The sequence below is a fragment of the Manis pentadactyla genome, chromosome 12, assembly GCF_030020395.1.
Source record: "Manis pentadactyla isolate mManPen7 chromosome 12, mManPen7.hap1, whole genome shotgun sequence".
Taxonomy (NCBI): Eukaryota; Metazoa; Chordata; class Mammalia; order Pholidota; family Manidae; genus Manis; species Manis pentadactyla.
The window spans coordinates 39,556,853-39,579,069 of NC_080030.1; the positions used below are offsets into that span (position 1 = coordinate 39,556,853).

General features: G+C 40.5%; 2 protein-coding genes across 2 annotated transcripts in view; one reads left to right on the forward strand and one right to left on the reverse strand.

The window, feature by feature from the left end:
- The window catches only part of TFB1M (transcription factor B1, mitochondrial), a 62,338-nt gene that overhangs the window by 32,025 nt on the left and 8,096 nt on the right, over nt 1-22,217 (forward strand). The gene's annotated exons all lie outside the window — the stretch shown is intronic.
- Nucleotides 13,018-17,205, reverse strand: CLDN20 (claudin 20). Its single transcript, XM_036886738.2, has 3 exons — nt 17,069-17,205; nt 14,687-14,835; nt 13,018-14,067 (listed from the first exon to the last, which is right to left on the reverse strand). Exon 3 carries the CDS (start codon nt 13,984-13,986, stop codon nt 13,327-13,329), a length of 660 nt encoding a protein of 219 aa, XP_036742633.1. The 5' UTR covers nt 13,987-14,067; nt 14,687-14,835; nt 17,069-17,205; the 3' UTR covers nt 13,018-13,326.

Here is a 22,217-nt window from a genome sequence, read left to right on the forward strand (position 1 = left end):
CCTTGAAGGATTGTTCTGAGGAATAGAGATAATCAGTGTAAAGTGCCTACTGTGAGTGTCTGGCACATGGAGGCAGTCAGTAGGAGGTAGTTGTTATTGTTATGATTATAAACAAATATTTGTAGACTAAGTTGTAATATCCTGATACAGCAGTATGGATTATAATTGTTAAGACATACATATAATTGACATCTAATTTTGCCTTTTTAGAAGTATGGCACAGGGAACAAGTTATCCCCAAACATGGTACAGATTTAAAGCATTGTCAATATAATTTTAGATGAATTAATGGTGTATATCCATGGGATTTTACAAAGAAAGGTTGGGACTTGAGGCATCCACACCTGACCTTTGAGGACAGCTTTTCAGAGACAATCCAGTGTCAGTCATCCCATAAGGTAGGGGAGTGGCTTGTTGTGCCCCTGGATCATCAGGCTTTGGCTCCTGGCCTCCTCGGAGGAGCCGCGCTGCCCTGACCTTCCAGTTGATGCAGCTCCAGATCGGCGGGGTGGGCGCACAGCTCAGAGGAAGGAGCTTGGGCAAAAGTCATCCTCTGTAAGTTCCCACTAATGCACAGGGCTGTCAGACTCCTGATGTGGCCTTCTCTGCCTGGGCTGCTTGGAAGTTCTAAACTAAGTTTCATATTTAATTGCTTCAGCAGATTCAACCAGGATTATTAATAGCATTCTTTGTCTCTTCCTTTGCTTTGTAACTTCAGTCTCTCACCTTTAGTTTTTGTACTTACTGTGATAATTTTATTACAAGTTGCCTCAAATTCTCTTTGAAAGTGAATGAGTCTAAAATAAAAATAAATATGTGAACTAAAAGCCAGTTTCTTTTTTTTTGTTTTTTTTTTTATTGAAGGGTAGTTGACACACAGTATTACATTACATTAGTTTCAGGTGTACAACACAGTGATTCAACATTTATATACATGATAATTCTAGGTACCAGCTATCACCATACCAAGTTGTTACAATATTTTGACTATATTCCTTATGCTATACATTACATCCCGGTTATTTATTTATTTTACAATTGGAAGTGTGTTTATATATATATATTTTGTGAGGGCATCTCTCATATTTATTGATCAAATAGTTGTTAACAACAATAAATTTCTGTATAGGGGGGTCAATACTCAATGCACAATCATTAATCCACCCCAAGCCTAATTTTCGTTAGTCTCCAATCTTCTGATGCATAACGAACAAATTCTTACATGGAGTACAAATTCTTACATAGTGAATAAGTTACATGGTGAACAGTGCAAGGGCAGTCATCACAGAAGCTTTCGGTTTTGTTCATGCATTATGAACTATAAACAGTCAGTTCAAATATGAATATTCATTTGATTTTTAAACTTGATTTATATGTGGATACCACATTTCTCTATTATTATTATTTTTAATAAAATGCTGAAGTGGTAGGTAGATACGAGATAAAGGTAGAAAACAGAGTTTAGTGTTGTAAGAGAGCAAATGTAGATGATCAGGTGTGTGCCTGTAGACTATGTGTTAATCCGAGCTAGACGAGGGCAATAAACATCCATGTATGCAGAAGATTTCTCTCAGAACATGAGGGGGGAGGTTCTAAGCCTCACCTCTGCTGCTCCCCATTTTCTCACCAGATGGCCCCCTACGACTGTGCCTGTCTTAGGTTGTTCCTCCCTTGAGGAATCTTACCCATCTCTGGCTAACCAGTCATCTTCCGGGGCCATACAGGGAAATGTTAAGTTGGTAAGTGAGAGAGAAGCCTTATTGTTTGAAATGGTTAGCTTTTTACTTCTTTGTATATTTATGCCCTGTGGCTTCTATGCCCAGCATTTGTCTTGAGGTGTCTTTACCACTTGGAAGAATTATGATACTTGGTAAATTCGACATGTGGCATGAGTTCTATTTAAAGGTTGTGATTAGGTAGGAAGAAGAAAAGCTATAGAAGTAGCAGGCAGAAGAAAACCTGGGAAGATTGATTATTTCTTTGACATATCTTCTTGTAGAGTAACTTCAGCGTGGATAGGTTTTAAACTACTAATTAAATTGTGCACACACATTAACATAATAGGAATATAGTTACATAACCAAAGCATACCTGTAATTACCAGCCATCTCCAGTGAAACCAAGAAAACCAGTTAGGCACCTTAGGCATTTGTGAAAACTTATCTATGATATGGTGGATATTGTCCAACTGAACTTGAACAGTCTGAGAGAATTCAGATAAATTAGAACAACCCATTCCTGGGGACTGTTCACATCCCATATGTTCTTTTAACAGTAAATAGTCTGTGGTTGTAAGATTTTGGAGTGCTACAATTTGCACTTCTCCTAATTCTTGGTTGAGTTCCAACAGTATAGATCCAGTCCAATTTGTTGTTTTACTGTATGCACAGGCCAGCTTAGATATCTCCTTCATCATTCCCATGGCAAGTCCAGGAACTGGTGGGATGAGTGCAGCTACAGCCATAGCAGTGCGTGGATCTTTGTTGGGGTTGTTTTGATGATCATCTTCTGGCATGAGTCTTCCCGAGAGTGCTGATGTTGGAAGTTATTTTTCATATCGTATCTTAGTTCATTTTCAGGGTAGCCAAATTAGGCTTTGATCCTCTGTATAAACACAAACAGACCCTTTGCCTACACTTTTATATGCCCTTTATATCACTGTGTAGAACTCATTGGAGGTCACCACACAGGAACTGCTTTTTTTTTTTTTTTATCATTAATCTACACTTACATGACGAATACTTTGTTTACTAGGCTCTCCCCTATACCAGGTCCCCCCTATATACTCCTTTACAGTCACTGTCCATCAGCGTAGCAAACTGTTGTAGAATCACTACTTGTCTTCTCTGTGTTGTACAGCCCTCCCCTTTCTCCCACCCCGCTATGGATGCTAATCTTAATACCCCTCTTTTTCTCCCCGCCCTTATCCCTCCCTACCCACCCATCCTCCCCAGTCCCTTTCCCTTGGTACCTGTTAGTCCATTCTTGAGTTCTGTGATTCTGTTGCTGTTTTGTTCCTTCAGTTTTTCCTTTGTTCTTATATTCCACAGATGAGTGAAATCATTTGGTATTTCTCTTTCTCTGCTTGGCTTGTTTCACTGAGCATAATACCCTCCAGCTCCATCCATGTTGCTGCAAATGGTTGGATTTGCCCTTTTCTTATGGCTGAGTAGTATTCCATTGTGTATATGTACCACATCTTCTTTATCCATTCATCTATCGCTGGACATTTAGGTTGCTTCCAATTCTTGGCTATTGTAAATAGTGCTGCGATAAACTTAGGGGTACATTGGTCTTTCTCATACTTGATTGCTGCATTCTTAGGGTAAATTCCTAGGAGTGCAATTCCTGGGTCAAATGGTATGTCTGTTTTGAGCATTTTGATGTACCTCCATACTGCTTTCCACAATGGTTGAACAAGTTTACATTCCCACCAGCAGTGTAGGAGGGTTCCCCTTTCTCCACAGCCTCGCCAACATTTGTTGTTGTTTGTCTTTTGGATGGCAGCCATCCTTACTGGTGTGAGGTGATACCTCATTGTAGTTTTAATTTGCATTTCTCTGATAATTAGCGATGTGGAGCATCTTTTCATGTGTCTGTTGGCCATCTGTATTTCTTTTTTGGAGAACCGTCTGTTCAGTTCCTTTGCCCATTTTTTAATTGGGTTATTTGTTTTTTGTTTGTTGAGGCGTGTGAGCTCTTTATATATTCTGGACGTCAAGCCTTTATCGGATGTGTCATTTTCAAATATATTCCCCCATACTGTAGGGTTCCTTTTTGTTCTATTGATGGTGTCTTTTGCTGTACAGAAGCTTTTCAGTTTAATATAGTCCCACTTGTTCATTTTTGCTGTTGTTTTCCTTGCCCGGGGAGATATGTTCAAGAAGAGGTCACTCATGTTTATGTCTAAAAGGTTTGTGCCTATGTTTTCTTCCAAGAGTTTAATGGTTTCGTGACTTACATTCAGGTCTTTGATCCATTTTGAGTTTACTTTTGTATATGGGGTTAGACAATGGTCCAGTTTCATTCTCCTACATGTAGCTGTCCAGTTTTGCCAGCACCATCTGTTGAAGAGACTGTCATTTCGCCATTGTATGTCCATGGCTCCTTTATCAAATATTAATTGACCATATATGTCTGAGTTAATGTCTGGATTGTCTAGTCTGTTCCATTGGTCTGTGGCTCTGTTCTTGTGCCAGTACCAAATTGTCTTGATTACTATGGCTTTATAATAGAGCTTGAAGTTGGGGAGTGAGATCCCCCCTACTTTATTCTTCTTTCTCAGGATTGCTTTGGCTATTCGGGGTCTTTGGTGGTTCCATATGAATTTTTGAATTATTTGTTCCAGTTCATTGAAGAATGTTGCTGGTAGTTTCATAGGGATTGCATCAAATCTGTATATTGCTTTGGGCAAGATGACCATTTTGACGATATTAATTCTTCCTAGCCATGAGCATGGGATGCGTTTCCATCTGTTAGTGTCCCATTTAATTTCTTTTAAGAGTGACTTGTAGTTTTCAGAATATAAGTCTTTCACTTCTTTGGTTAGGTTTATTCCTAGGTATTTTATTTTTTTTGATGCAATTGTGAATGGAGTTGTTTTCCTGATTTCTCTTTCTGTTGGTTCATTGTTGGTGTATAGGAAAGCCACAGATTTCTGTGTGTTGATTTTGTATCCTGCAACTTTGCTGTATTCCGATATCAGTCCTAGTAGTTCTGGGGTGGAGTCTTTAGGGTTTTTTATGTACAGTATCATATCATCTGCAAATAGTGACAGTTTAACTTCTTCTTTACCAATCTGGATTACTTGTATTTTTTTGTTTTGTCTGATTGCCGTGGCTAGGACCTCCAGTACTATGTTAAATAACAGTGGGGAGAGTGGGCATCCCTGTCTAGTTCCCGATCTCAGCGGAAATGCTTTCAGCTTCTCCCTGTTCAATATAATGTTGGCTGTGGGTTTTTCATAGATGGCCTTTATTATGTTGAGGTACTTGCCCTCTATTCCCATTTTGCTGAGAGTTTTTATCATGAATGGATGTTGAACTTTGTCAAATGCTTTTTCAGCATCTATGGAGATGATCATGTGGTTTTTGTCTTTCTTTTTGTTGATGTGGTGGATGATATTGATGGACTTTCAAATGTTGTGCCATCCTTGCATCCCTGGGATGAATCCCACTTAGTCATGGTGTACGATCGTTTTGATGTATTTTTGAATTCGTTTTGCTAAGATTTTGTTGAGTATTTTTGCGTCTACGTTCATCAGGGATATTGGTCTGTAGTTTTCTTTTTTGGTGTTGTCTTTGCCTGGTTTTGGGATTATGGTGATGTTGGATACTGGGTGATGTTAGCTTCATAGAATGAGTTTGGGAGTATCCCCTCCTCTTCTATTTCTTGGAAAACTTTAAGGAGAATGGGTATTATGTCTTCCCTGTATGTCTGATAAAATTCCGAGGTAAATCCATCTGGCCCGGGGGTTTTGTTCTTTCGTAGTTTTTTGATTACTGCTTCAATTTCGTTGCTGGTAATTGGTCTGTTTAGATTTTCTGTTTCTTTTTGGGTCAGTCTTGGAAGGTTGTATTTTTCTAGGAAGTTGTCCATTTCTCCTAGGTTTCCCAGCTTGTTAGCATATAGGTTTTCATAGTAGTCTGTAATAATTCTTTGTATTTCTGCGGGGTCCGTCGTGATTTTTCCTTTCTCATTTCTGATACTGTTGATTTGTGTTGACTCTCTTTTCCTCTTAATAAGTCTGGCTAGAGGTTTATCTATTTTGTTTATTTTCTCGAAGAACCAGCTCTTGGTTTTACTGATTTTTGCTATTGTTTTATTCTTCTCAATTTTATTTATTTCTTCTCTGATCTTTATTATGTCCCTCCTTCTGCTGACCTTAGGCCTCATTTGTTCTTCTTTTTCCAATTTCGATAATTGTGACATTAGACCATTCATTTGGGCTTGTTCTTCCTTTTTTAAATATGCTTGGATTGCTATATACTTTCCTCTTAAGACTGCTTTTGCTGTGTCCCACAGAAGTTGGGGCTTAGTGTTGTTGTTGTCATTTGTTTCCATATATTGCTGGATCTCCATTTTGATTTGGTCATTGATCCATTGATTATTTAGGAGCGTGTTGTTTAGCCTCCATGTGTTTGTGAGCCTTTTTGCTTTCTTTGAACAGTTTATTTCTAGTTTTATGCCTTTGTGGTCTGAAAAGTTGGTTGGTAGGATTTCAATCTTTTGGAATTTACTGAGGCTCTTTTTGTGTCCTAGTATGTGGTCTATTCTGTAGAATGTTCCATGTGCACTTGAGAAGAATGTGTATCCTGTTGCTTTTGGATGTAGAGTTCTGTAGATGTCTATTAGGTCCATCTGTTCTAGTGTGTTGTTCAGTGCCTCTGTGTCCTTACTTATTTTCTGTCTGGTGGATCTGTCCTTTGGAGTGAGTGGTGTATTGAAGTCTCCTAGAATGAATGCATTGCATTCTATTTCCTCCTTTAGTTCTGTTAATATTTGTCTCAGGTATGTTGGTGCTCCTGTATTGGGTGCATATATATTTATAATGGTTATATCCTCTTGATGGACTGAGCCCTTTATCATTATGTAATGTCCTTCTTTGTCTTTTGTTACTTTCTTTATTTTGAAGTCTGTTTTGTCTGATACCAGAATTGCAACACCTGCTTTCTTCTCTCTGTTGTTTGCTTGAAATATCTTTTTCCATCCCTTGACTTTAAGTCTGTGCACATCTTTGGGTTTGAGGTGAGTCTCTTGTAAGCAGCATATGGATGGATCTTGCTTTTTTATCCATTCTATTACTCTGTGTCTTTTGATTGGTGCATTCAGTCCATTTACATTTAGGGTGATTATTGAAAGGTATGAATTTATTGCCATTGCAGGCTTTAAGTTTGTGGTTACCAAAGGTTTAGGGTTAGCTTCTTTACTATCTTACTGTCTAACTTAACTCACTTGTTGAGCTATTATAAACACAGTCTGATGATTCTTTATTTCTCTCCCTTATTCCTCCTCCTCCCTTCTTCATATGTTGGGTGTTTTGTTCTGTGTTCTTTTTAGGAGTGCTCCCATCTAGAGCAGTCCCTGTAGGATGTCCTGTAGAGGTGGTTTGTGGGAGGCAAATTCCCTCAACTTTTGCTTGTCTGGGAATTGTTTAATCCCTCCTTCATATTTAAGTGATATTCGTGCTGGATACATTAGTCTTGGTTCGAGGCCCTTCTGTTTCATTGCATTAAGTATATCATGCCATTCTCTTCTGGCCTGTAGGGTTTCTGTTGAGAAGTCTGATGATAGCCTGATGGGTTTTCCTTTGTAGGTAACCTTTTTTTTCTCTCTGGCTGCCTTTAATACTTTGTCCTTGTCTTTGATCTTTGCCATTTTAATTATTATGTGTCTTGGTGTTGCCCTCCTTGGATCCCTTGTCATGGGAGTTCTGTGTACCTCTGTGGTCTGAGAGGCCATTTCTTCCCCTAGTTTGGGGAAGTTTTCAGCAATTATTTCTTCAAAGACATTTTCTATCCCCTTTTCTCTCTCTACTTCTTCTGGAATACCTATAATTCGTATATTGTTCCTTTTCGTTTGGTCACTCAGCTCTCTTAAAATTCTTTCATTCCTGGAGATCCTTTTATCTCTCTCTGCATCAGCTTCTCTGCGTTCCTGTTCTCTGTTTTCTAGTCCATTAATGGTCTCTTGCATCTCGTCCATTCTGTTTTAAAGTCCTTCCAGAGCTTGTTTTATTTCTGAATTCTCCTTCCTTAGTTCTTGCATATTTCTCTGCAAGTCCATCAGCATGGTTATGACTTTTGTTTTGAATTCTTTTTCAGGAAGACTGGCTAAATCTATCTCCCCAGGTTCCTTCTCAGGGGAAGATGTAGCAGATGCCGAAGCTGTCTGGGTTAGTCTTGTCTGGATCATATTTTTTTGCCTTTTCATGTTGACAGGTGCTATTGACTGTCAGCTGGGAGGGCCAAAATTTTCACTTGCTACTGGCCTTTCTTTAGTGGGACAACTGCGACCCCTAGTGGCTTGTGTTGGGTAATTGCGTGTAGACTGGGTCTTTGTGTCTTGCCTGGCCGGAAGGGAGAAATTTCCCTTTCTGTGGGCGGAGTTTGTCTCAGGCTGCTTCTCTGCTTTCGCAGCGCCCGGTGGGGTAATGGATGGGGGGGCTGCTTGACTGTTTGCCTCCGTGAGGGGTCTCAGAGCTGTTGCCCAGGGGGTTAGTGCACCCGGTTTTCCCTGTGATTTCCAGCTGCTGTACTGTGACCTGGGTTGTTTCCATCAAGCTGTTAAGTCCCTGTCCCTTTAAGACTTTCAAAAAACCCCTGCTTTTCTTTGTCACAGGGGCATCAGCTTCGGCACCTGCTCAGAGGTCTTACTCCCTGTTCCCCCAGTATCCAGGGCCCTCCGCCCACTCACTGTGTCTGTGCTCTGCTGGGGGTGGCTGGGGCTGGGTGTTCAGCAGTCCTGGGCTCCGTCTCCCTCCCGCTCTGCCTATTGTTCTCCCGCCGGGAGCTGGGGGAGGGGCGCTCGGGTCCCGCGGGGCCGGGGCTTGTATCTTACCCCTTTCACCAGTCGCTGGGTTCTCGCTGGTGTAGCTGCAGTCTGGCCACTGTCCTGCGCTGGTCTCTCTTTTAGGGCTAGTTGTGTTTGTTGTATTTTCAAAAGTATATATGTTTTTGGGAGGAGTTTCCCACTGTCCTACTCACACCGCCATGTTGGCTCCGCCCTAAAAGCCAGTTTTATAATTAGAGAATTACCAGATCATCCTCCTTAAAAATCAGATGTGTTGAATAGAAATAAGGTATTTACTATTACAATTAGAACCTAATACTAGTTAAGCTTTACTAACTACTCAAGAATAAAATGTTCAAAAAGCATTATAAATCCAAAGAAGGAAAAAACAAAATTGTATTTTTGTAGAGAGGTTTTTGTATCTGTATGATGTGCAATGAAATGAGCTAAAAATTACTGGAGGTAATGAAGAGATATGCAACAGGGTTCTACAAGTTTAGAGGCTACGATATAAATCTTAAAAAATCAATGAAGTTAATACATGCTAAGGTCATATAGCTAAAAATACAGTGATAAAAGAAGTGTGCTGAAAAGACATTGAATCCTTGCCTAAAACTGAACTTTTGCTTGCCTGCCCCGGGCCTGCTCTTCCCCATATATTCAGGATGTTGACTGACGGCATCTTCATCTGCCCAGGTCATGCAGGCCTAACCTGTTGGTCATCGTAAGTGCCCCCTTTATCCTCACCCTCACAACTAGCCACTAGTTACCAACTGCTGACATTTCTGTTTCTCTTCAATCTATCCATTATACCCAGTTCTCCTGACTTAATCTAAGTTTTCATCATTTTTGCCAGAATTACTGAGATTTCTTCAGTCCTGATTGTATACCTGTACATCCTTACACACACACACACCTGCTCCATGGATAGAGTAAGCATGATATTTCAGGAGGAGGTTGGGCATTGTCTTTTGATTTTTGTTTTGGTAGCTTTTTACTCAAAGGAACATGAGTTTAAATATATTCAAATAGATTAGCCCAGGGTTTCTCAATTCACCACTCTTGACATTTTGGACTAGATAATTCTTTGTTGCCTGGGCTCTCCTGCCCATTGTAAGATCTTAATGGCATTCTGGCCTCCACTACTCCAGTTGTGAAAACCAAGAATGTCCCCAGGGATTGGCATATGTCCTCTTCAGGCTAAACTGACCCTTGTTTGGAAGCCTGGGGTGGACTCAGACCTGTTGGCAGCACTGGCTGCATGCCCCCCATGCCTGGTGTGCGGTTGTGTGTTTTGTCTCACTGAACCCTCACAGCTCTCTGAATGGGTCCCATTTTTATCCTCATTTTCATAGGAGCAAACCAAGATTCAGGTTAAGGAATGTGTACTGTGTAACCTTGTACCCAGGTGGTTTGACTCTGGAGCCAGGTTTCCTCTGGTTGAATCACATCTCCCCACTTACTAGCTTGTAACTTTGGACAAATTAGGTAATTTACTTAACTCTTCTCTGCCTCAGTTTCCTTTAAGGTACTAAGACTAGTATTGCCTCCTAGACAGCTTGTGTGGTTTAAACCAGTCAGTGTATCCAAAGGATTGAGATAGGACTGGCATGTCATACTAGTCACTTGCAGTGGGAAGTCCCTGATAATACAAAGGTAACAAAGGTGCCTTATCTCCCAGCCTAGTAGAAGATGCAGTCATGTAAGCTGATAATTTGTTTGAGCAGAGCATTCTCTGAGAGTACAGAGATGGAAGCAGTGAACTTCTCCAAGGAGTCAGGATTGAGTTCACAAAGGAGGTTCCATGAGAACCCCAAAGGGTGAGTGGGAGCTGGAGCAGTCAGGAGGGGTGTGGGAGGAGCTGGTGGAGGAATACAGTAGGGTGAGTCCTGGAGGGATGCAGGAACCTTGCACATTTTTGTCATCGCCATTTCCAGTCTTGATAGAATGGGGCCCTTATTTGTATGAAACTGCTACTTTCCGAAGAGTTCAAAACACTCCTATACCTATTTAGGAAGAAAATGTTCCACAGCTAAGTAAAAATTACCTTTTGAATTATATATAGACTAATACATAGAGTACTAATACTAGTTAGTACAGTACTAATACTAATACACAGAATATATAAAGTAGATTTTAGTATAGGATACATTGGCTGATAGAAAGTCAGTCCCATTAAGCAAAATGAGAGAGCAAGGTAGGTGTCAATTCTACCACATTAATTTGCATAAAATATTCTTGTCAGTTATTTTTAAAATGACATTTGTTTAGAAAATAATATTTTGATTTCTCAGAGGGTATACATTCTTAAACAATTATTTAAGTTTCCTTTTATCATCTCCTCCACTGTCTAATCTGCTTTTAAAGCCTTCCAATGTATGTTTCATTTCTGATACTGTGTTCCGTAATGATTGGATCTCCAACCAGAATTCATTCCTGAGTTCTTGAATATTTTTCTGTACCTCCATGAGCATGTTAATGATTTTTATTTTGAAATCTCTTTCAGGAAGATTCATGAGATCGGTTTCATTTGACTCTTTCTCTGGTGTATTTATGATTTTGCTTTGAACCAGGTTCCTTTGATGTTTCATATTTGTGTGTGGCACCATCTAGTGCCCAGAAGCTCTACTCTCTGGAGCTGTTCAGCCCCTGGAGCAGTGTTGGGGGTCACAGGGGAGCAGTGTTGGTGCCTTGGGGGAGGAAAGAGCTGTTTCCTGCTTCCCAGTTGCTATGCCTGTCTCCACTGCCTGAGCCAGTGGGCCAAGCACACAGGCTTAAGCCTCTATGCTTTGCGTTTGTAACTCCTGTAGGTGGGGCTTCCCTCTGGCTGGCCTAACGCTAGGGCAGGGTTTGCCGGTTTGCAAGCCAGGTGCAGGCTGGCCGGGAGGAAGGTGCGCAGGGTATCACGGAGGGGGGCTTTGGAGCTGCGTAGCCAGCCAAGTGGCTGGAGCGCCTGAAGATCGTGAAAGTTGCCAACCTGCTGGGCAGAGTGCACCCGGACAATTTTGTCTGCCTGTCCTTTCTCTTGAGCAGTAAACTCTGTGCAGTCCTTGCTCCTTTAACAGCCCTCTTGCTGTTAGGAAGTCTCTCAGACTGCCTTTCTTTTGTCCAAGAGCAGCCGGGTATGGATCCCTGTTTTCCACAAGTGGCTGTAATCTCAGTCTCTCCAGGTATTCTGCCTGTCTTAGCTTTCCAATACCCCTAATCACCAGAGCACTATGCAGTGCAGGTTTGTGCTCCCAGAGCAGATCTCCAGAGCTAGGTGTTCAGCAGTCCCAGGCCTCCACTCCCTCCCCGCTCAGTTTCTCTTCCTCCCGCTGGTGAGCTGGGGTGGGGGAGGGGCTCGGGTCCCGCTGGGCCACAGCTTTGGTACGTTACCCTGTTCCATGAGGTCTATTCTTTTCTCCAGGTGTGTGCAGTCTGGGCAGCCCTCTTTCCTGTTGCTTTTTCAGGATTAGTTGTATTAATTATATTTTTGTATTATATGCAGTTTTAGGAGGAGGCCTGTGTCTCACCTCTCATGCCACCATCTCTTTTTGCTCTTATATTTCCTTTTAAACAAGTCACTTTCTAATTCTCATATGAAGTAGTACCTTTTCATTTTAGCTATTCCCTTAATAGCTAATGACATTGAAAATTACTCACGTAAAAAAGTATTCTTCCCACTCCCTAAGTTATTGATGTACAAAGAAATGGCCCTTCCCCCCTTTGCCATTACATCATGGGCAGTGACTAAGCTTAAATTAACAAATAAATTAGAAACAACAGTGTTCATTGTTTCCTTTGCACATTTTGAAAATCCAATTTTTTTTCTTAAAATATTTGAATTGCATACCATAAGATGATTTAACTTTATTTTTTAAAGCATTCATTATACTTAAAATTTTTTATACCCATTAGCTAATTGAAGCAGTCTTCTTATAAGAGAACATTTTTGTTAACATGAATCAAAGGAGAAAAAAATGACAACTTAAAAATAACCTTTCTCATCCAAGTGTTCATCAGTTTAAATATGATGAGGGAAAGATAACCTAAGTTGTTACAGGATAAATAAACTTAATCTGGAGAATCGTCTTGCTCACAGCAGCTGATAGCAATTCTTGAGCACTTTAAAATAACAGACTTTATTGGGATCACTGATCTTGTACTTACTGCTTGAAAAGCCCTAGAGGTCACAGCTGGGATCTGGCTGGGGTTTGCTCTGCTGTGGTAGTTTGCTAGTTTCTTTACTTAGTTATGCCTCATCTTTGAATGTCATATTGTGAGGTCTCACAAATATGTTTAGATATTTTTCTAAAATGAAAAAAGAGAAAGGGAGGTCATACTAGAGGGGCCCTTGGACAGCATCTGAAAGGTGGACAGCTCGTCTGTCCCTCACGCTCACAGTGCAGGGCTGGCAGCTCACTGTGCTGCTGCCGAGCTGCTAATGAAAGCAGATGGCCTGGGCAAGGTGCTTTTTCCTACTTGGCAATTTAGTTCTTTTATAAAATCCAATTAAATACAAATTCAGAAGATGTACCAACAGTTTTATCTTAAAAAGGGGGGGAAGCCATCAATTAATTGTCTTATTAATATAATCAGAACCTCCTTCAATTATAAATCTTAAGGTAAAACATGAAAACAGTAATGGAAAAATAATCTTGAAACAGATAAAACTGTACACAATAGTTTGTTGGCGTTTTAAACAACCTCATAATTTTTTAAGTATTTTATGTTCTTTGTAGAGTTAAGCATTATTCTGATGTATTTTTTTTAAGTCTAAAAGACAAAAGTCATAGCAGGCACCTAAAAATTCCGTATATATTACACAGCTGTTTACACATAATCCTTTAGATTGTATGCTAAATTGCCCTCTAGCTCAGAGGTGGAGATATGCTGCTGCTTGGGTAGGTAGAGCCAAGCTTCTGGATCCTTTCTTATATAGGAAGTACAGAAAATCATGCCAGAGATAAACAGTAGCATGGCTGAAATAAATGCAATATAGACAGCTCCTCCAGGCTCGTGTTTGTTGCTTTCTGGAACTGTCAGATCTAGAAAGTTTGCTATGATCTCCTTTGTGTACCACACTGTTGGTATTAAACCAGAGATCCCCGCAGACATGAAACAGACTCCTCCAGCAAAAGCAGCATGCCTCTTGGTTCCTCTGCCTCCTCCCAGGCGAGTGCATTTCATCCCTACTGTGGAAGTGCAGATCCCCAAAGCAGACAGAACACAGGCCAGGACCATGGTGGCCCGCGCAGCCTGCACATGGGTGGGGAGCGACAGAATGGAGTACTTCAGTGTGCAGCTGAACATTCCAGTACTGTACCACGTGCAGTCCATCCACAGCCCTTGCAGCTGTACGATGGCTGTTATGATGTTGGAGCCTGTGTCCACGTTCACCTTCCAGCTGGGCAGCAGTGTGGCGGTGAGCACGCCGGAGACCCCAGATAAGGCCAGGACAAAAGCAAGGAGCTGGAGACGCGCTGACACCATGACGTTGCTGTTATCCTTGTCCCCTGGCGCTTAATTTTGATTGTAGAGCTTTCTGTGCAGTAGAGTACAAATTAACAAAGGCTGGGGAAAGAAGACAAAATCAGGGTTGAAGGAAAGAAAGAATAAACAAAAAGGCTTTGGCATGGTGGTAGCCAAGAACACATCTGAATAGGCTCCCCTCAGTGGGTGAGAACAAGGCTAGCCCAGGAGAAAAAGCTCACACCAGGCCCTCAGAGGCTGCCTTCCTCCTGCGTGATTGCGGGTGGGTGGTGCCTGACAGAGTATAAAGGAAAGAGCTGTCTGCTCTGTTCTTTTTAAATCTTAAACTGTGCTGAAATTGTAAAGTGGGCATGTGCCTTAGGAGACGTAGACATACCAGATTCCAGCTGTAACACCTGCCAAAGAGTTTTAATAGCATTTCAGGTTTTCAAAATACTGTTTCTAATGAAAATACTGTACAGGTACCAAGGAAATAAAGAATAGTTGAAACCCACCTCTTAAAAATGATTTATAAATACCTATGAGAAAAGTTTTAAGCATTCAAAAAATAATTTTATTTAAAGATATTTCTTAAGCACTCATCATGCACCTAGCACATGACCCAGGTGAATAGTTTAAGGAGGAAAGTAGTGGAGAGAAGTCAGAGTAACTGGCATATTACCCCTAATTTCTAGTAAATAAACATTTGCAAAATCCTTACCCAGGTTAGCACTTGTTTCACTTCAGGTACAAGAGTATTCAGAGCTGGAACAATTCTGTCTTCTACTTGGGAGAATGTGAGATCCTTCCCGGTCAGGGCCAGAGTCATTCTCTGACCCAAATGGAGTAGCGGCTGCAAAACCGGTTGTTCTGAGTGATCAGAAGCAGAGACATTGAATCTTGAATGTATATACCGGAAACAACCACATCACTTGTTGTATATGTAAAGATACCCAAAATAATTTAACACTTTCTTTGCTTTCTTACTAATTTTTGTTTTTAGGAAGAGGGGAAAATATAATGCTTGCTTAGCGGCTAGGCTGTGTTCTCATCTGGCAGTACTTTCCTTCTTTGATAGAAATATAATGGTTCCCGAAATACAGCAATTCTGGCTCTTTTGTGTTTTGGGGTTAAGTTTTAAGTAACTCTGTGGTGATTCAAATGTATTTCACAAAAAGCACTGTGAGCTCTAAATCCAAAACACCTGGGTCAAATCTTGGCTTTCCAGAAGCTCTCTGTGCCTTGGTATCCTCTTCTGGAAAATGGAGAGGATTATAGTACTGGTATTATGGAGTTAAATGCATTAATGCATTTTCAGGGTTTAACCCATCAAAATACTCAATAAATTATAATTGACATTGTTACTAGTATTTTTATATCAGTTATAATTGATATTTCATGACATTACATTATTGTTCTTTTTCTCATCCTTTCTTAGGCTGATTTAGTTTATTTTCATAGAACCTTTGGTTTCCATGGATATAGTCTTATACATCATTTTTTCAGATCAGGATATTTAGGTAGTAAATCGCCTCATGCCACACAGGTCTCAGCAGCAGATTGCCAGTGGCCAGACCTTCCCTTCTCTCCACCCCACCCCAGCCTGGCCTGCGCCTTTTGCCCTTTCACCCAGGACTCCCTGTTAAATCCTCCCGTGTACTTCCTGTGGGAAGCGAGGAAAATGCATCTGGAGGTAAAAAGTACCATTAACACTATCAACCTCACTCCCTCCCTTTTCCACCAAGAAAAAAAAGACTCGAGAGGGTATTCATAGGGCAAATGGCATAACTTCAGAGGTGCACCAAGAAGGCTGATGCCTGGCTTTTGTAAGATATCCAAAGTAATACTAATCCACATCTATATGACAAGTACACACCTTACATTTTTACAACATTGGAGCTCTAAGAAATTAAATCCTGGGCTATCTGAACTCCATTGCTCCATTTTTGTTCATAGCCTGAAAATGTGAATTTTACAATTTTAGGAGAGAATTTCCCTGAGATTTAACTTTAAGCATCAAACTTACTACAAGCATCAGAGTGCTTAGGCTTTGCCTACAGCCACACAGTTTATGTCTTTTCTATTTTCCAAATTTCTTTTAATCTCTGGGACCAAAATGGAACAAAAGTTAAAGTTTGTAGAAAAAACTGAAGCACATGTATATAGTTTCTTAGTAGCTGTTTTCAGGTTTGAGTTTTAACATTTCAGACTCCAGCTCGCTTACTAAATTACTACCTTCCCAGACCATTTTCAGCTTAAGGTTTCTTCAAGAGCAACATTGCTGTTAACTTTTCCTAAGAACATCTCATTTCTTTATTTTTACTTTGGTTGAGAGACCTTTATGTGTTGATCAATCTATGTTCAGCTTCCCAATTATAATCCTTTTCTTCCCATTAACCAATACATTTTAGAAATTTCAGTGTAATTCAGACTTGTGGACAGCTTGTTCATCTTACTTAACAAGTACTGGCAGTGATAAATTACAGACAGCCAAAAATCAGCGTAAACAATATGACATTGCATTCAGTTAGCGTGGCACTTGCTTACTGTTGAATACTGGACTTTAAATGCTTTCTTCTGCATAAAGAGCTTATGCAGAAAGAATTTATTCTCTAAAATGAAGGTCAGTATTCTGTTCCTTTTGTAAAATATACTGGTATGTTAGGTATATGGCTGTGAAATCTTTTTTTTCCCCTCTGCAGCCACAAGCTTGTTACAGTTAGTGGGCTGTTCTCTCAAATTTCTATCTCATAGAGAATAAAGGCACACTTTGTCTTAAGGGTGGTGGTGGTGGTGAAATACTGTGAAAGTAAGTAAAAGCAAAGGCGTCACACATAAAAACAGTCCTAAATCGGAAACTGTCTCATGGTTCCAAAACAGTGCGTTCAGAATAGAAGCTTTAAATGTTACATTTATGAACTACTTGCCAACAGGAAGTCTGGAGTGGTTTTCATTAAAATGTAAAGTCAGTCTTCCAGACAAGATGTATTTATAGCAAAACTAATATTTAAAAACAGATTTACAACTTAAAATTCAAACTAAAGGATATGCAAGATCCATATTTAGGTGTCTGAGCATTATAGAAGCTTCTCGTTTTCCATACCTTTTGTCAGTAGCCTTCAATGCCTTAACTCCCTTCTGTCAGTTGTCTTCAAATGAACCCCTGTAGGGAGCGATGAAGAGAGAGCACATACACGAGGCACACTTCACAGCTTCTGTATTAGTGATGAGGCTCTAGCAAGCTGACTTGCAAATAGCAAATAAAGAGCAACATAGAAATCTGAGAGGTGAAAACTGCTGATGGTGCTACAAGATAAATACCAGGTTCTCCATCTCATTTTTTGAGCTGTGGGAGAATTAAGAAAGGAGAGGCGGGGAAGGGAGGGAGTTGTTACAACAGGATTTGTCAAAACCTGAAAGCTGAAAATGCTTTTGTGTCCTATGCACAGAGGAGGAATTATTTGGGTGTTCACAAAAAAGCTTTCTTTGCCTTTAATATTATGTTTTAGTCCATAGTTATAATTTATTTTTGAATTTTTATCTGTGTTGGAAGACAGTTTTTTTATTTCCTGTCCCCAGTTAAGGAATATGGTCTGGAATATTTTTAACTAGAGTGTGCTTTGCAAATAATAGCTGAGCCTCTCTTTTTATTCTAGTGCTAGTGACTTACCTGAAATCAAGATTTACAAAATTGGTAACTTTCAGAAAAAACATTCAAAAGACAGTCGTTTTTTTTAACATGTATTTCGTAAGTGAAAGAAAACTCAACAACAGCAGTTGACTAGAATCTGATCATTAAACCTACAAGTATGTTTTTGGAGTGTCCTGAATTTTCTTCTGTTACTCCTCCCACTGAGAATGATTTCTGGACTGTAACTCAAGTTAGAACTTGTAGAAAATGTTGTGAAGAAAGTACACTGTAATGATATGATGGGGCATATTAGGTGCAACAGTGAAATCAAATATGAAGCTCTAGACCATGAATGATTGCACATATTTCACATCCATCTACTTTAGGGTCTCAAAATTTTTCTTCCTCAGTAATTTTAACTCTTAAGTATAAATTCATAGCCAGTATAGAGAAAGAAGATAATTTTGTGATTAGATTTTTAAAATATTACAACTGTTTATAGCCCAGTTAGATGTTAGCCATTTCCCTAAAAGCAGTGAATAATAAAATGCACATTTCAATTATCTGGATTTTTCTAGATTTTTTTTTCATTTGTGTTGATTTGTTTTTATCTTTTCTAAGTGGCATTTAGATACCGTTTTCTTCTCTTAGAAATATAATGCCTGTGGGGTTGTCTTTTAGCCACAGTGTTGTAACTTTGATATATAATTTATTTTCTTCTATTTCATGGAAATATATAAACAGTTCTCTGTATAAAGACTGGATGAAGGAGAGGTGAATTTCAGGCTGTTACCAACAGTAACAGCACTGTTTTTACTGCCACTACAGAAGGAACTGCCAGATCCCTTTAGTACTGGGGTGTTTTGCTCCCTGCCGTGCTGTCCATGCAGACTCACCTGTGCTGAGGCAGATCGATGGCAGGTGGGGGGCCCACCTCCTCCCAACTCTGACCTCCAGGATAAACAGGTTAAGTATGCATTAATGTACGTGTCTATTTTCAGAACGTTTTTGATTATTCTTCTGCCTTGATGAGATCACTTATCCTATAAAATATTAACTGCCCGTTTTTAAAAGGGCAGCTTCTAAAATGCAAGTAGTCTTTATTAACTACAGACCTTTAATCAAGGCAGAATTTGTGTAAAAAAGAAACAGGAAACGTAGAGCTGTATAGAGAAATATAATTCATCAACCTTATCTACTTCCATTGTGGACATTAGAGAGAATGAAACCCTTTAAGTCCAGAGACTTCCCTAGATAAGTCTTATTACCTTAGTTTGTCAATACCTTAGTATGCGTCTTCCGTCTTAGACATTTTCAGGCTTCTCATGGACAGAGCTAACCTCCTGACCTTCCCCACACTGATCATCCCTAGCTTCCCCACATCCATTAAGGGCAAACTCATCCTTCTGTGTGGCAGGCCCCAGATCTCTGGCCAAATCATTGTATTTCTAAACTTAAAAATATATCAAGAACCCTAATACCTCCGAGCCCCTCTACTGCTGACTCTCTGGCTTAAGACCTCTAGAATGTAAACCTCCTGAGGGCAAGGATTTCTGTCCGTCTTGTTCATTGCTAATCTCCCATGCCAGGAATGGTGCCTGGCACATAACTTAGTAGGGGTTAAATAAGTGTTGAATAAATTAATTCAAAAACTGGTTGTGTGTACATAAATAACATCAACTAAATTGTATATTACTTTTGCATGATTAAAAATATAGTTTATCCATTCTAAATGAGACTGTAATTTTAAATAAATGTGCTACTCTTTAGTTTTGTCACCTTGGCCTAATTACAATAATATCTACTGTGTATAAACTACTTCCTGTATGCTAGGTACTGTTTGAGGTGCTGTGGTATTTAAATCTCAAGACCAACCCCTGGAGATAACAGGAATTCTCATTTTACAGGTGAGAAAAACTAAGCTGCAGAGAAGTTACGTAACTAGACTGAGGTCGTAAAATGAGTAAGTAGCAGGAAAGGGACTCAGGCCCAGAATATTGTGATTTTTGAAGCCTTTGTGCACTCATAGCACTGCCCTGCCTCCACTTAGGAAAGGATGCATTTCTAAGTCTTATTGGAATGAGTAGTTTTTTCCTGTGGTAGTCTGGATAAGCTGTGGAAACTGATGAACCCTGACACCTCTGTAGCTTTACATAGGAATACTGACTTCTCACTCATGCAAAGACCATGACTGACCGGACAGTAGCTGGTCAGAGACTCAGTTTTCTTCTTTGAAATTTTTTTCATTTATCAATCTTTAGGAAAAGTTGATTTTTTTAATATATTTGTTTTTCTTGGTAATGATAATCTGAACATTCGGACAAGCTTTTCTCTTCTTTCTGAAAGACTCAGTAATTTAACGGAGTATTATAGAAACAATCACAATACCACACCTTTGTATGAGGTTGTTCTCTTTTGTTTCTCACCCTGTCTACATGTGGGCATCACCTAGTTTTAGAAAAGCCCTGAGGCCCCCCGCCCAGCCCAGTGGCTCTCATTTCATTGGTCTGCGATGATGCCCAGTCCCTGTATGTTTAAAATACTGCCCGGTTAATTCCAGTGAAAAGTTGGTGTTCTGATTTTAAAAATAGCAGTGTCTTTTCTAACTTGCTTTCTGTTCAACCTTGAAAATAATGAAAGTTCAGAATAAGATAAAGCATGTACCTGTTCCAGTCCCACAAATTTAAAGTGATTGACTTCATCTTAAAATAATGTTTTTCTTATGACCCAATCTTAGGAAATTAGTAGTGTCAGCTATGAGCATGATCAGTTCTTTATTATCCATCTTTATTACCCATCTCTATGGTCATTTTAGTTTTAAAGTAATGCTTTCGGCTAGCCTGAAGACTTTAACTTTCAAAATTGGTAGTTTGTATATTAGTTGACTGTATTGAGGACTGTGTCAAAAATGAAGGTGAATATTTTTGGTGTCTGTGTGTTCCCAAATGTCCACAATACCATCCTGATTCTGTTGACTTGTAGCAGTCAGGTGTACACTCCGGCTTACAGCAGTCCCTCTATTCATGGGGCACACATTTCAGGACCCCCAGTGGGTATCTGAAACCGAGGACAGCACTGACCCTAGATATGCTAATTTTTTTTCCTATACATACATACCTATGATACAGTTTAATTTATAAGGTGCAGTAAGAGATTAGCATTCACCAGTAATAAAATAGAAGTTACAACAGTAGAAGTTATGTGAATGTGGACTCTCCAAATATCTTACTGTGCAGTACTCACCCTTCCTGTGATGATGTGAGGTGATAAACTGCCTCCGTGACAAGAGGAAGTGAGGTGGGTGGCATAGGCACCGTGGCCCTTGCCGGGCTACCACTGACCCGACGACATGGCAGGAGGCTGATCGTCTGCTTCCAGACTGCACCTGGCCTCGGTAACTGAAACCGAGGAACGCGAAACCGCGCCTGAGGGGGGCTGCTGCATAGACTGCACAGCAGGTGCTCTGTTACCTTGTTTTTACACCTCATTGCTCTTTATGTCTTTATGTGAAAGGATCCTGAGGATATGTTTCTGAGTCTTCCTCACATTATTTTAGAAGATTAAGACTATCTTTGGTTTTTGTGGTGACATTTGCATTGACAGGTTTTCTCAGTCTCATAAATAGTACAAATAAGTACCTGCTACGGCCCTCCCATTGCATTCTGTTTGCACACTGTTTTGAAGAGCAGGATATTTTTTTGAACATCCTCGTCTAGTGGCAGCATCTGAGACTGTGGGCTGAGTGTGCCGGTGTAGGCCTGGCCCTCAGCTCCCCGCCCCTCCTGTCTGCCCCCTCCCCTGTGACTGTCCTACCCAGCTCGGTCTCCAGCACCTCAGCCTCAGCCTGCACTCAAGGGTCCTGGGGGGGTTCACATCGACTTGGTGATCTTGCCAAATTAAAGAGCTTCGTCATTTCTCTTACTTATTTTTATATTTTTGGTGATACACTGGAAAGACTCTGAAGCCCCCCCCCCCCCCCGACCCTCTGTGAGTCAAATTAGTAAAACTGGCACATAAAGAATGAGATCCAGTAGCTGCAGAATTCACCTTTAAAAGGACACGGCATCTTTTTAAAATGAAACAGGAAGAACAGGGCAGCATGAACATATTTAAAGACGCTCAGCAAAAGGAGAGCTGGCCTGGGTGCTGATGGCACGCGGACTGGGGGAATCCAGTACACAGAGCCCAGGCCCATGGGTGCTCAGGCGCTCAGGCCTGGTGTCCGTGACCGGCACGCTGACAGCCTGTAGATGCGTTCCCAGTCCACGTGCCGCACAATCTTCTCGTGTTAACAGAGCTTACACTTTCAGTTTTTATATAAACGGGAGAGACTGACTAGGCAACTTAAGTATAGCATCTAGTCTCTTCAGCACTTATGGCTCCTAATGTATATATTTACATTTATGTTTTTTATCAGTCTTTTCATAACGGTATTTTTTTGTAGCAGCAGCATTTATAGAATGCCCAGTGAGTTTGCATAGATCGAACCATCTCTGGATCTGATTGTTTTGGTGGTGCTGCAGTTTTCTGGTGAGTTGTGCTGGCACTCTGTGGCCTCTGGCCTGGCAGCCCCGAGGCCACCCCAGGCAACTGCCACACCCATGGGCCCCCAGGACCCTCC

What these genes read in the sequence shown, in the direction of transcription:
- CLDN20 (XM_036886738.2), bottom strand. Translation starts at nt 13,986, where the DNA reads ATGGTGTCAGCGCGTCTCCAGCTCCTTGCTTTTGTCCTGGCCTTATCT.